Source organism: Triturus cristatus, chromosome 6 (assembly GCF_964204655.1).
Source record: "Triturus cristatus chromosome 6, aTriCri1.1, whole genome shotgun sequence".
Lineage (NCBI taxonomy): Eukaryota > Metazoa > Chordata > Amphibia > Caudata > Salamandridae > Triturus > Triturus cristatus.
The window spans coordinates 1342103867-1342118974 of record NC_140589.1 but is presented as its reverse complement, the minus strand read 5'-3'; the positions used below and the strand labels follow the sequence as shown (position 1 = coordinate 1342118974).

The following is a 15108-nucleotide window of genomic DNA, read 5'->3' as shown; positions in this document are numbered from 1 at the left end:
TCCACGAGACATAACATTATACTCTTTTAGGATATCCTTTGATCCTTATATGCTGAAAAGATAAGTATTCTTCAAAAAAGGAGGATGGAACATGAAATAAAGCCATGCATTTTCATGACTGGACGCCTTAATAATTATTGATATCTTCAAATGTGTACATTAACATCAAAATAATTCAGTAAATAATCACTAATTGTCCATATACATTTAATGAGATTGTAACTTGAGATTCAATTTTTCAAAAATATTCCATTTTTTAAAACTTTCTACCAACTCTTAATGACTTCCTTTATAACCAATACAGATCTGGTCAGTGCATCTCAGACAGATTGGTAAACTGTTAATCTGTTTGTTATTATTAAAATATTCTCTGTCTCATTCTAGTAATTGAAAAGATTAGATTAGGAGCAGCCTGTATTATGCCCCATATATGTTCCCGCAAACCTGCAATGGGCAAAATGTGCTGAATCTGTTATCGAACAAATATTTTGGTTGCCACTTCACTTAAATTCCTAATTCTAAGGATGTTCCACTCCAAAGTTTCTAATCCCTCAACATGGCGGATTGATGTTGCTAAGGAAATTACAGTGATGTTTCGTTAATGAGCTCCTTCAGAAATATTTATATTCTGTAATTGTTTCAAAAACATCATCACCCTGATTATTAAATGTTGTCTACAAACACATGTATGGGCTGGAATAAAGAATCACACTTAAAAATATTTGTCTGCATAATGGGTCAAGAAGATATCAATTCACCTGGTGCGCATCTAAATAGTTGTTTTCCAATCATTCTTATAAGTCAGAAAAGCCGTAGGGGCTAATTTAGAGGTTGGAAGATGGGCACTTTGTCACAAATGTGACAGATATCCCGTCCACCGGATTACTGTTGCATAGCTTATGGTACACTTGTAATAAGGCAGAAAGGATATCTGTCAAATTTGTGATGGAGTAACCCATCCACAAAGCTCTCAATCTAGTCCATTGCTTTTCCCGATAATGCCTCCAGAATTTATAGCATTTTAGCACTAGCTCAGTGATTTCTTTGAAAATCAATGTAGTTTCGAAAATCCCTTAGTATATACAATTTGTATTAGATAGATGTTATTTATCTTTTCTTTCGCACTCAAAGGTTTGCTTGAAAGTGTACCTTAAAGTTATATTTACCTGCCGATTAGATTTCGATTTATTGACAATTACTTTCTTTCCTAGGCATATTCTGTTGAAGCCATGCAGTCTTACATTGTATTTTTTAGATAATTTAAATATATTTTTCAAACAGATTCAGCACTTTAATGCTCACTGAAAGTATAAATGTAAAATGTTGTAGTTTACATACCCACCACTGTAACTAAGATTTATTTAACATGCTAAGAAGCCTAAACCTTACACATGCATGACCTATCACGTGTTAAATATGTAAGTAACTTTTTAACATCTAAAAATAGTTATGAATCCGGGCCATAATGCTCATTGGATTAACGTACATATTCCTGTATCCTTTTACCAATGTAAGAACCTGTTTGATCATATGAATGTGTGTGTTGCTCGCTAATTATATCCTCAGAAAACACCCTGTTTAGTTCCCCTTGAACATTCTATGGAAGTAGGTGAACCATAAAAAGCACATATTCCTAAATGAATGTCTCTCTTGTGTGTTTGAATAATAATTTGTGAACAAGGCTGGTGGCTGTTTAACATCCTCGCTGTGTGAGTTGTTGCACTCGCCCATTCTGTCTGTGTAATGCATGCTAGATATACCTGAAGATTATAAACAGAAGGTAGATTGTTAAGTGATCTCTGTGTAATACAAAAAAAATGAAGATATCGAATTTGGAACAATGGAAATGCAACTGTGAAAATTAGAAAACTGTATCTAAAAATAAGCCCGATGTAAAAAATGCTTTCAAGCTCATTTTATAAAAAAAAAAAAAAAACTAAAAGCTATGCATGAGAACAAAACAGAACTCACCACCACACCCCTGTCCTTCTGGAGGAACTTTTCTGAATTTAGTGGTAGATGAGTTTAGAACTGCTGAAGTTGCGATATTGTAAAACAGCAGAAGTTCAAAAATAGAAATGACGTCTAAGAGAAATGTGACTTTCTGGAAGAAAAGTTAGTGTAGAAAATACAATCGCTTGGCTAAATGAACTCTAGTACACTCTGAAACGGGAATAGTAAATATGTATCTGAAAGAAACACGTTAGTTAGATTCCTCACCTTAGAATATCCCCAGGCGTCAGACTGGATCCGGAAGATTTTTCGTCAGCAATACCCCTTGTGCGTCGCTAGGCGTCGTCTGCGGCTCCGCGTCCGTCGTCGGCGTCGTGCGCCGGGATGACGTCGTCGGAGTACTTAGACGCCGCCCTCGCGCGCTGACGTCAGTTCTTCTTTTTTCCGCGCCAGTAAGCGCAGATCCGGGAGAGCTACCCCTTTAGTCAATTTTTGACTAACTTTTTTGATCCTTTTTGATCGTGTTTCGACACCGGTGCCGGTAGGATGCCTGGGTTTAAAGCCTGTACGGACTGTACCCGATTGATGTCGGTTACGGACCATCACCGCCGGTGCCTTTACTGCTTGGGCCTCGATCACGACGCGGAGTCGTGTTCGGACTGCAAGGCCTTGACCTCGAAGGCTAGACGGGAGCGGTCCCGTAAGCTTCTCGAGATTCGCCACTCGGCTCCGCGACCGATCCTTGGACCGGGATCGAGAGGCGCGCGGAGCCGAGTGGCGAATCTCGAGACGTCACCATCAGTCGTCGGGATCCAAGTCTTCGGGTAAGTCGAAGCATTCCAAGAAGTCCAAGAGGCGACATCGCTCTTCGGACTCCCCTCGCCGGTCGCGCGACTCGGCCGAGGGTCAGGGTGGGACTAACGCGACGCCGGCGGAAGTCAGTGCCTTCCTCTCGGCCATGAGGAACCTGGCTCCGCCGTCGGCGCTCGCTGGTGCGCCTTCGGGCCCCGCGGACCCGACTGGGCTGCCTTGTCTGCCGGTGGCTCTGGCCCCGGCGCCGTTGACGGCTCCGGCCTCGACGCCGCAAGCGCCCGAGGGACCCGTTCTCGAGTCCCCGTCGACGCCGGTCAACCTCGTCACGCCTCCTCCGCCGGCGTCGACACCGGTACCACCCCCGACGCCGACGTCGACTCCGCTCGATGTCGTACCCCAGTTCAGTCCCCTCCGGGCCCGGCGCCGGTCCGGCGTCGATGGACGCCGAGATCGGCGCCGCTAGAGACACATTATGTCTACCGCCCGGCTCCGTTACTTTCTCCTCTATACCAGGAGTCGGATGATGGGGACAACTGGGAGGGATCCGAGGATCCTATGGCCGCTCAGGCTCAACTGTCCCAGGACTGGGCAGATGAACTGGGGGAGGCCAGTGGCCTGGATACCTCTCCAGACACTGGATTTGTCTCTCCTCCGACTGTGGCTTCGGAGGAGGGCGCTGCTTTCTCTGTGGTGCTGCGCAAGGCGGCCGCAGCCCTTGGGCTCGAGCTGCCTGCCGTGGCTGTGAGGACTAACGTCCTTACTGAGGTGCTTCAGTCTGCAGTAAGCTCCACTGAGCCTCTGCTGCAATTCAATGAGGCCCTCATTGACGTTCTGCAGGGCACCTGGTCCAAGCCCTCCACAGTTCCCCCTGTGGACAGGAACATCGCCAGGCGCCACCGCCCTGCTCCGGGCGACCCCAGTTTTCTGTCCCAACACCCTACCCCTGAGGCCTCCACCTCCCAATCCTCTTTCCCGACCGCCCCGCCGGACCGGGATTCCAAGAGACTAGAACAGTTTGGCAAGAAGCTGTTCTCTTCCCTTAGTTTGGGACTGCGGTCTTTGAACACCGCTTGTCTCTTGGACCGTTATTCCCACTCTCTGTGGGATGCGGTGGAGGACGCGCTGCCCCTGTGTCCAGAGGAGGTCCGGACACGACTTACCCAGGCTATGGCCGATGGGAGGGATGCCGCGCGACATGCTATACGTTGTGGGCTTGACACCACGGACTCGCTGGGTAGGGCCATTTCTACCACAGTGGCGCTTAGACGTCACGCCTGGCTGCGCTCCACGTCATTTTCAGGCGATGTCCAGAGCACTCTCATGGACATGCCGTTTGATGGCACTCGCCTTTTTGGCGAGAAGGCGGACAGTGCGCTGAACCGCTTTAAGGACTCCCGGGCTACTGCCAAGTCCTTGGGCCTCTCGGCCCCACGGTTCGCAATCTTCCGCCTTTCGCCCCTTTCGTGGCCAAGGAAGGGGTGCCTCCTCACGTGCGCCTAGCCACCAGCCGCAGAACCAACCTGCACGCGGTCGCGGACGTGGTTTCCGCCGAGGCAGTTCTGGAGGACGACGAGGTCAGCCCACATCCACCCTGGCAGCATCCGCCTCAAAGCCTTCCTAGTCCGAGCTTTCAGGCCCATTCCGCGCCAGTGGGCGGCAGAGTTCGCCATCACCTGCTCCACTGGCGGTCCATCACATCGGACAGGTGGGTGCTGCAAATCGTCCGAAGGAGCTACTCCCTCCCCATCGAGACGACCCCTCCAGCCATGCCACCGCAGCACCACCGTGTCTCGGGGGATCATTTGAATCTTCTCCACGAGGAAGTTTCGGCCCTCTTGGCCAAGGGGGCCGTCGAGCGCGTTCCGAGTCCAGAAGTAGGTCGTGGTTGTAATTCCCACTACTTTCTGGTTCCCAAGAAGGGCAAAGGGGGCCTACGCCCTATCTTGGACCTCCGAAACGTCAATGCCTTCCTCCGGAAGGAAAGGTTCAAGATGTTGACTTTGGCTCAGGTTCTAGCTGCCCTAGACCCCGGAGACTGGATGGTAGCGTTGGACTTGCAGGACGCATATTTCCACATCCCCGTCCTGCCGGCGAGAGGCGGAGATCAGAGGCCTCTGGTCTCCGGCGGAGTCTCGTCTCCACATCAACCTGTTGGAGTTAAGAGCGATCCGACTTGCACTGAAAGCCTTCCTTCCCTCTGTCAGGGGAAGTGTCGTGCAGGTGTTCACGGACAACACCACCACCATGTGGTATTGCAACAAACAGGGCGGGGTGGGGTCGTGGACCCTTTGTCAGGAGGCCCTGCGCCTCTGGACGTGGCTGGAACACCAGGGCGTCACCCTAGTGGTTCAACATCTGGCGGGCTCTCTGAACGCCAGAGCAGACGAACTCAGCCGCCGGTGCATGATGGATCACGAATGGCGTCTGAACTCCGAAGTGGCGCAAGGTCTCTTTCAGCAGTGGGGAGAGCCTTGGTTAGATCTATTCGCCACCGAAGAGAACGCGCAATGTCCGCAGTTCTGCGCGTTGGAATTTACAAGGCGGCACTCGCTCGGCGACGCTTTTCGTCACGAGTGGAGTTGCGGTCTGTTGTACGCCTTTCCGCCTATACCACTTCTGCCCAGAGTGCTGAAGAAGATCAGGCACGACCGGGCCCAAGTCATCTTGGTGGCTCCGGATTGGGCACGAAGGTACTGATATCCCGAGCTACTCAGTATGTTGACCGATCCTCCGATACGTCTGCCCCTTCGGGAGGATCTTCTGTCGCAGCAGCAGGGGACGGTCCTACACCCGAACCTGTCCAGCCTCCACCTCCATGCGTGGAGATTGAGCGGCGGCAGTTGATGCCATTTGACTTGCCTCCTGAAGTCTGTGATATCATTCTGGCAGCCAGGCGTCCCTTCACAGAGACGGTATACGCCTGCCGGTGGAACAAATTTGTGGCATGGTGCACAGCAAAGGCTGTGGATCCCCTTTCCGCCCCTCTTTCTGAGGTCCTCCTCTTTCTTCTTTCTTTGGCCCGGCAGGGCTCTGCCCTGGGCACCCTGAAAGGTTATCTTGCTGCCATCTCTGCCTTCTTGCGGCTTCCTGATCAGCCTTCTCTTTTCAAGTCCCCTGTAGTTACACGCTTTCTAAAGGGCATTACTCACACGTTCCCTCCTGTCCCTTTTGTAATGCCTCAGTGGGACTTGAATCTTGTTCTCACATTTCTCATGTGTGCTCCCTTTGAGCCTCTTCATAATTGTCCTCTTCGTCTGCTGACGCTTAAGACTGCTTTTCTGGTAGCCATCACCTCGGCTAGACGGGTGAGTGAGCTCCAGGCTTTATCTTCAAAACCTCATTTTCTCTCTGTTCATCCGGACAAGGTTGTCCTTCGGCCTCGTCCCTCCTTTCTTCCGAAAGTGGTGACTCCATTTCATCTTGGGCAGTCTGTCACCTTGCCCACCTTCTTTCCGCCTCCGCATCCTTCCAAAGAGGAAGAGAGGCTCCACCGTCTGGACCCAAAACGTGCGCTCTCCTTTTATTTGGACCGCACAAAGCAGTTCCGGGTGGACGACCAACTTTTCGTTGGATACGTGGGTGCTAAGAAGGGGAAAGCTGTGCACAAATGGACCATCTCGGTGGGTCGTTTTGTGCATCAAAATTTGTTACTCCTTGGCTAAAAAGGACCCTCCTGTTGGGCTGCGCGCCCATTCTACTCGGGCCACGGCGGCTACTACTGCTTTGGGACGGGGTGTCCCTTTGCAGGACATCTGTCAGGCGGCAACGTGGGCTTCGCTACACACGTTTGCCAGGCATTATTGCCTTGACAGCCAAGTCCGGAGGGATGGCTTCTTTGGCCGTTCTGTCCTCCAGGACTTTCTGGTGTGATCTTGGTTCGCAGACCCACCACCGGGGATGGTATTGCTTGGGTATCTATTCTAAGGTGAGGAATCTAACTAACGTGTTTCTTTCAGATGAACAAGTTACTTACCTTCGGTAACGATGTATCTGTAAGAAACATTAGTTAGTTAGATTCCTCACCGACCCACCCATCCTCCCCGTTCTGCGAACTGACATCTAGGGTTAAGGTTATCCTTTTCAGGCCCCTAGATTTTATTTTTGGCACCAGTGTCGGTCTTTGCATGGCTCTGCGTTCCTGGCGCGGAAGGCTATGTACAAGAACTGACGTCAGCGCGCGAGGGCGGCGTCTAAGTACTCCGACGACGTCATCCCGGCGCACGACGCCGACGACGGACGCGGAGCCGCAGACGACGCCTAGCGACGCGCAAGGGGTATTGCTGACGAAAAATCTTCCGGATCCAGTCTGACGCCTGGGGATATTCTAAGGTGAGGAATCTAACTAACTAATGTTTCTTACAGATACATCGTTACCGAAGGTAAGTAACTTGTTCTAATAGTGATGGATACTGAGAAAAGTTAAACCCAGGAAGGCTATCTGAATAATGGTCTCTTCTCTGCTATGTTTTTGGTTAGCATTTACTGATGGGGCAGAATAATGATTCTATTGATTCATGCTATAATAAAGGTAGTGACCACCTCTACATAAATAAGCGAACCATGAACTAGACTGAAAGGGGTCCTATTCTGCTCTGAACTAAATCTGAATTATGTAACTCCTCGATTTGCATGTTAAATCAATATTCAGATGAGGCACAGAGGCAAAGACACCATCAGAGGTGTATTAACTGTGCCCCACAGAAAGTTGAAGCAGAGTTAGTGCACTCACAAGGACATTCCTTGAAAGAGGTGAAAAGGGATCCCAAGCCACCCTCAAGGATCCCCCTGCCAGCTGGTAAAGTCACTTACTGCATATGCCTGCAGATGAATCTCCTTCTCCCTTTGAATTGCAGGTTGAGTTGCAGCCTGCACACTGGAAGTCGGATTGACAGCTTCAAAACAACCAATCCGTCTTTGACTAATGTCCTTTTCCTTGTGAAGGCCGGAATCTGTAGCTCCACTGAAAACAGTGCATTCAAAAGGATAGGGGTAACTGTACTAGGACTGGGGGTGGCGGTTCACGAAGTTCCACTACGTGGAACTCTGCCAAGTGACAAAAAAACTCTGCTGTGTTTCGCGGAGTGCTGATTTTTAGCACCGGGTGTTTGTCCCACAAACGGCATTACATGCGGCGCAACAGGGCATTTCTTCTTTCAAGTAGAAGTTCTGCTCAAGCAGCAGCTTCCTCAATGCGAATGGAAGGTTTCTCAGTGCGAGCGGTAGCAACGATCCACGACCACCGGTGTTGAGAAATCTCGCTGGGAAGTGGTCTAGCATTGGATTTTCCTTGCTCCTGCTCGTGATGACAAAACTCCGCTGAGGTATGTGGAGCGGAGTTTTTCAGTCCTCCGCGAGCTCCCCGAAGTGCAGAAAACTACACAAACTTTACGAATGGAGTGGAAGTTCACCGTCCAGGCCTAAATCGTTCCAGATCTGCCCCAAAGGCACCCGCTTAAAGCAGCAATATGGAACATAATGGAGCGGTGCACACTATTTGTAATACAGACACAGGTGTTGCCCTGTTGATAAATGTGAAGTTAACCCCTTCCGTGCTCCCGTCGGCCAACGGGCGTCGCGAGCACTATCTGGCTAGTGCTGCACACGTCCGTTGGCCGACGCGCCCCGCCCACTTTTTCAAACCGCTGCACCGCGGCGAAATTCGCGCCACGGTTAAGCAGTTAAATTATTTCACAGTACTTGGCCTCGGTCAACACAGATATGGGAAAGAAATACAGTAATGATGTACTTCATTTATATGTATATTTGGATGATCATTACATATGTAATATATCCGCCTGGAATGGCATTCACCTTTCCATCTATATTGCCCCAATCCCCAACCTCTTTAAAGAACATATTGGATGATGTTGCAGCAGTCCACTTATCTCTCAGTACCCAGCTACACCTCCAATCACTTGTTAACTGCAAATTTGCCTTTATATTGTACAGCACTCCAATTCCTTGCAGCTAGGTTTGTGTACACAAATACCACATAGTTACATAAGAAGTTTACGTAAATGAAGACATTCTAAAATGTGACAGCAATTACAAGAATAGTGATAATGTAGTAAGTGTAATGGGGCAATGCAATTTGAAATAACTCTGTAAGCAAATTTTAAATGTAATCCATTTAGTTGCCAGTCCTGGATTTATTTCCTGAAAATGAATAAAGAGGAGTCACACTTGCATTGATTGTATGAAATTAAAAGTCTTTGTCGACATCGGTAACGTAATTGTTTTTGATTTCTTACTTTATATGTTAATATTGCTAACATTTTTGTTGATATGTTGATTAATAATGTGTTTAATATATTTACATTTATTGAGAAATATTTATATATATTTAGTCTTTTTGGAAAATATTTTAATATTTGTTAATACTGATGACAAATACTCAAAAACTGGTAATATTCCTTCACAGGCAGCGCTCTGCAATTGGGGAATGCCTTGCTGCTTTTTCAGGTGCCTTCCCAGTAGCGTTTCTGGAAACGCATCTCAATGTACATAATGCATACTCCATCTACAACACAAAAGCTGCCAAAGAAAGAGCAGGTAAGGTGTGACCCATCTATTTATGACAGACATATGTTCATGAAGCTAAAAGCAGCTGAGCCCATGCCCCATTGCCTTTCATCTAGGTTTGCAATATACAAATACCGGAGTTATACATGTTGCCTGATTCACAAAGGTAACTTACGCTTTTGAGTAAGTTTACTACTTTTTGGTATTCAGAAACACTTTTATAGTAATTTATACTTGTGTAGTAACTTACGCCTTTATACAAGTGCAGCACTACACATGGCCAACCATTGGAACTGCAGCACCTTCCATAGAACATCATGGAGGCAGGGACTTAAAATAAAACCCATGGAAATAAGATTAAATGAAATTAAATTAATTAAAATAGTTACAAATATAAAGAAATATTAAATTAATATAAAAAAATATGTAAACATAGTACTATCTATAGTTTAATTTTAAAATATTCAATGGCTAATCTTGAAATTCAAAATAGGTTATTCCAATAAGTAACACATTCAAAATATTTCATTAAAATATTTGATCTATAAATATGTACTATTTTAATACATTGTGAACTTTAATGTATATGAATTTACATTTTTAATTATTTGAAATAATTTATTTCAATTCACGAATGTTGGAAAGTAGAATATTAGTTGTGATAAGTAGTGACTTACCACTAGTAATAAGGCCACAAGCACAATAGATAAAAGGTTCAATTAGGGTCTCAATAAATGAATCCCTTGCTCAACCCTTGGTAGCTAGCAATGAGGAGGCAGGCTTAACTTAGGAGAGGGGTGTGTAAAGCATTTAAAAACACCAATGCATTAAATAAGTAAGACACAACATACAATAAAAATCCAACTCCAATTTATAATATTAGATTATATTTTTATGAACAAATAGACACCAAAATGACAAACAGCCAATCGAGGGAACCAGAAATATGAGTTTTCAAGGAATACACACGTTCTAGTGCTTAAAAACATATAGGGCAACTTTGGAATATCTGGCCCTACTTGAACGGGATGAAGTTAAAGTTTGAGGCTGACCGCAATGTAGCCCTAGTCGGATACACTATGCAGGGGGCCTCTTTCAAAATTTTGCCTTCACACTTTGTTGTTTTTCTGGACCTTTTTCTCCCGACGTCGAGCAAGGCAATTTGTCAGACTGGATTCAACCTTTGTTCTCTGGCATGAGTTTCTGCAAGCCGCTGGTCAAATCCTCGAAGTCTGAAATTCTGGAGATTTCAGCAGAACAAACCTGAAATCCAGGCCAGGTCGTGGTTGAAGGTAGCCGGCTCAGCTCTTGACGCTGAGTCGGTCCCCTTATGGAGCTTTATCCGAACGTTACTTCAAACTTCTCCAAAATTCTGGAACTTCTTCATGACGTTTCCCTTGATGGTTCAAAGTGTCCAAAACACAAATCCAAGGATCTGGAATTTCCTGGATTGTGTTTGGGATTTGTGGACTACAATTCCCACAATGCATTTAGCCAAATCCTTAAAAGTCCGCTGGACACACTCCAGGCTGGGGATTCTTGGTAGAGATGATGCAGGCGGGCTCTGTAAACCTTAAACCGGCAGGGAGCCCACTCCTTAGACTTTCTGAGTCAGGCAAAGTCCCACAGTGTGCTGCAGGTGCAGTCCTCTTGGGTGTAGGCCAGGGAGTCAGCAGGGCAGTCCTTCTTCTTGTCTCTTCAGGCAGCTGATATGAAGAGCCATGCAACTCTTCCATGTTTATCCATTGTTCCTGGCTGTCAACAATGGGATGTTGCATGCCACTCAGGTGTATGACCGCTTCCTCCAAAGTAGGGCATATTCTTGTCTCAGAAAGCACCATTCTCTCAAAATCCAACATGGAGAAAGTCTCTACAGAGGAGCTGGATTAGGCTGACCAACCAACTGGTGTGGATAATTTTCCTAAACATTCCCCTTCCAACTATCTCTCTACTCTAATTACGGATGCTCATGTGTGGCTGAGTTTGCAGGATGTGGGGGTGGACTTGTGCTGTCCTAAAGTGTTATTCTCCCTTTGAAGACCAGTTTGGGTACCCTTCACCCCATTCCTTCTATCTGCTCTGCAGCCTGTACTTCTATGCTCTCAGGAAACTCATTGTCCCTCTAGCACAGCTTTTCACTCCTCAATAAAGCAGCCTGGCCAGCCTAGGCAGAGGCTGTTCAATCGGAGAGCGCGGCTGAAAGGCTGGATTTTGGCTCCCCGAAAAGAAAGTTTAAGAACTCATTTTCTGTAAGAGTTCTTAAAAAATCTAACAGTGGCAATGTGTTGGATTTATCCCAGCTATTAATTTGATACCTTGAAATATATGTTTACATGACTACTATAATATTTATAGTTAAATAAAAAATTACAATGTTAGGCAATGGAGAAGTTCACTACAATGGGAAAAGTTGAATTGGCAGCTTTTCCCTCTCCGGGGCTTATAAAATACATTTATAATGTCCCTGTTTATAGTTACAAGGCACTCTAGCACCGGGGCACCTATAAGAGACCTTAGGAGTAACTGATATGTAAAACTAAGGTAGTCTGAGACTTTAAAAGAACCTGTAAATCCAAAGTAGAGTTTGCATATAAATTTAATGTAAAGGCAGCCTGAAAGACAGTGCTGCCTCTAAATTTACAGTAGGCAACACAGTAGTGTACACCTAAGCGCATTAAGTCTACAACCTACATGCCCTTTTATATACTAGGGACTTACAGCTGGGCTGTCAGTACCAATTTTAATTACACCTAATTTGCATATCCTGGCGTCTGGTAAGCAGAGCCCAGGGCGCAGTCAGAGTCAGTTACAACAATTACTAAGCAGGAAATGGGGGTGATCAGGGCAAAAAAGATGATTTTCCCGCAAAGGTTATTTCCAGTGGGTTTTTTTAAGACTCTGCCTTCATTATTTTCTGTGGGAGGGTGTTGCAGTGCCAGTGAATGGCCATGGGTAGTGTTGGTCCTACTACAAAAGTGTAAGTTGGTACAAAAGTATAAGTTTCTACAAAAGAGCAGTTGGAGAATACCAACAAGTAGTTAACGTTCTCAAAAGTGCAAATTTACTAAAAAGTGCAGTTTGTGAGTTAGGTCCATAATGTTGTATTTTTTTTTTTTCTTAGCTGCGATTCTGTGTTCGTTCATATGTTGACAGTTTGCTATCCCATTATTAATATTGTTATTATTATAACGTATAGGAAAAAAGCATGCTGTCGTCAGTGTTGGTCTTTGAATTTTCTGCTCGTATATCGACCATTCCATTAACTTCACGATAAAAATATTGGTGCATGAAAAATAGTGTTTTTTTAAAGCAATATTGTGATCTACATTGGCAGCATATGAAACTGCTTCTTTTGAATCAGATTTTAAGCATTAACATGAATGTAATGTCACATTTTGTGTCACATTCAATTTTGCTACATTTCAAATTCATTTCACATGCTTATTACATCAAATTGAAAGTGTCTTACTTGCTGTCTTCATAAAGTTACAAGATTTTGAAATCTTCACTGATTTACAGCGTATTAAAAATTTAAATGACTGTGCAAAACTATAGAGAGGACTAAAATAAATGTTATGACTTGGAAACCTTAAAAACTGACATATTTCAAATAAGGTCCTAAGATTACAGAAAGTTTAAGTAAATGTGTATCTGAAAGAAACACGTTAGTTAGATTCCTCACCTTAGAATATCCCCAGGCGTCAGACTGGATCCGGAAGATTTTTCGTCAGCAATACCCATTGCGCGTCGCTAGGCGTCGTCTGCGGCTCCGCGTCCGTCGTCGGCGTCGTGCGCCGGGATGACGTCGTCGGAGTACTTAGACGCCGCCCTCGCGCGCTGACGTCAGTTCTTCTTTTTTCCGCGCCAGTAAGCGCAGATCCGGGAGAGCTACCCCTTTAGTCAATTTTTGACTAACTCTTTTGATCCTTTTTGATCGTGTCTCGACACCGGTGCCGGTAGGATGCCTGGGTTTAAAGCCTGTACGGACTGTAACCGATTGATGTCGGTTACGGACCATCACCGCCGGTGCCTTTACTGCTTGGGCCTCGATCACGACGCAGAGTCGTGTTCGGACTGCAAGGCCCTGACCTCGAAGGCTAGACGGGAGCGGTCCCATAAGCTTCTCGAGATTCGCCACTCGGCTCCGCGCGCCTCTCGATCCCGGTCCAGGAGGAGGTCCAAGGATCGGTCGCGGAGCCGCAGCCGACGTCACCATCGGTCGTCGGGATCCAAGTCTTCGGGTAAGTCGAAGCATTCCAAGAAGTCCAAGAGGCGACATCGCTCTTCGGACTCCCCTCGCCGGTCGCGCGACTCGGCCGAGGGTCAGGGTGGTTCCAACCCCGCGGCTCCGGCGGAGCCGCAGGCGCCGCGCCCGTCCCCATACCCTCCGGTCCCTGGGACTAATGCGACGCCGGCGGAAGTCAGTGCCTTCCTCTCGGCCATGAGGAACCTGGCTCCGCCGTCGGCGCCCGCTGGTGCCCTGCGGACCCGACTGGGCTGCCTTGCCTGCCGGTGGCTCCGGCCCCGGCGCCGTTGACGGCTCCGGCCTCGACGCCGCAAGCGCCCGAGGGACCCGTTCTCGAGTCCCCGTCGACGCCGGTCAACCTCGTCACGCCTCCTCCGCCGGCGTCGACACCGGTACCACCCCCGACGCCGACGTCGACTCCGCTCGACGTCGTACCCCAGTTCAGTCCCGCTCCGGGCCCGGCGCCGGTCCGGCATCGATGGACGCCGAGATCGGCGCCGCTAGAGACACATTATGTCTACCGCCCGGCTCCGTTACTTTCTCCTCTATACCAGGAGTCGGATGATGGGGACAACTGGGAGGGATCCGAGGATCCTATGGCCGCTCAGGCTCAACTGTCCCAGGACTGGGCAGATGAACTGGGGGAGGCCAGTGGCCTGGATACCTCTCCAGACACTGGATTTGTCTCTCCTCCGACTGTGGCTTCGGAGGAGGGCGCTGCTTTCTCTGTGGTGCTGCGCAAGGTGGCCGCAGCCCTTGGGCTCGAGCTGCCTGCCGTGGCTGTGAGGACTAACGTCCTTACTGAGGTGCTTAAGTCTGCAGCAAGCTCCACTGAGCCTCTGCTGCAATTCAATGAGGCCCTCATTGACGTTCTGCAGGACACCTGGTCCAAGCCCTCCACAGTTCCCCCTGTGGACAGGAACGTCGCCAGGTGCCACCGCCCTGCTCCGGGCGACCCCAGTTTTCTGTCCCAACACCCTACCCCTGAGAGCCTGGTTATCCAGGCCTCCACCTCCAAATCCTCTTTCCCGACCGCCCCGCCGGACCGGGATTCCAAGAGACTAGAACAGTTTGGCAAGAAGCTGTTCTCTTCCCTTAGTTTGGGACTGCGGTCTTTGAACACCGCTTGTCTCTTGGACCGTTATTCCCACTCTCTGTGGGATGCGGTGGAGGACGCGCTGCCCCTGTGTCCGGAGGAGGTCCGGACACGACTTACCCAGGCTATGGCCGATGGGAGGGATGCCGCGCGACATGCTATACGTTGTGGGCTTGACACCACGGACTCGCTGGGTAGGGCCATTTCTACCACAGTGGCGCTTAGACGTCATGCCTGGCTGCGGTCCACGTCATTTTCGGGCGATGTCCAGAGCACTCTCATGGACATGCCGTTTGATGGCACTCGCCTGTTTGGCGAGAAAGCGGACAGTGCGCTGAATCGCTTTAAGGACTCCCGGGCTACGGCCAAGTCCTTGGGCCTCTCGGCCCCGCGGTCGCAATCTTCCGCCTTTCGCCCTTTTCGTGGCCAAGGAAGGGGTGCCTCCTCACGTGCGCCTAGCCACCAGCCGCAGAACCAA

The 15108-nt window shown here is 48.1% G+C and overlaps 1 protein-coding gene across 1 annotated transcript in view; it reads left to right on the top strand.

Moving 5' to 3' along the window:
* RYR2 (ryanodine receptor 2) overlaps positions 1 to 15108 on the top strand; it is a 3458987-nt gene that overhangs the window by 2636501 nt on the left and 807378 nt on the right. The window contains exon 65 of the mRNA XM_085612346.1: positions 9188 to 9318. Coding sequence (XP_085468472.1) covers positions 9188 to 9318 — 131 coding nt within the window. The remainder of the gene's footprint in view (positions 1 to 9187; positions 9319 to 15108) is intronic.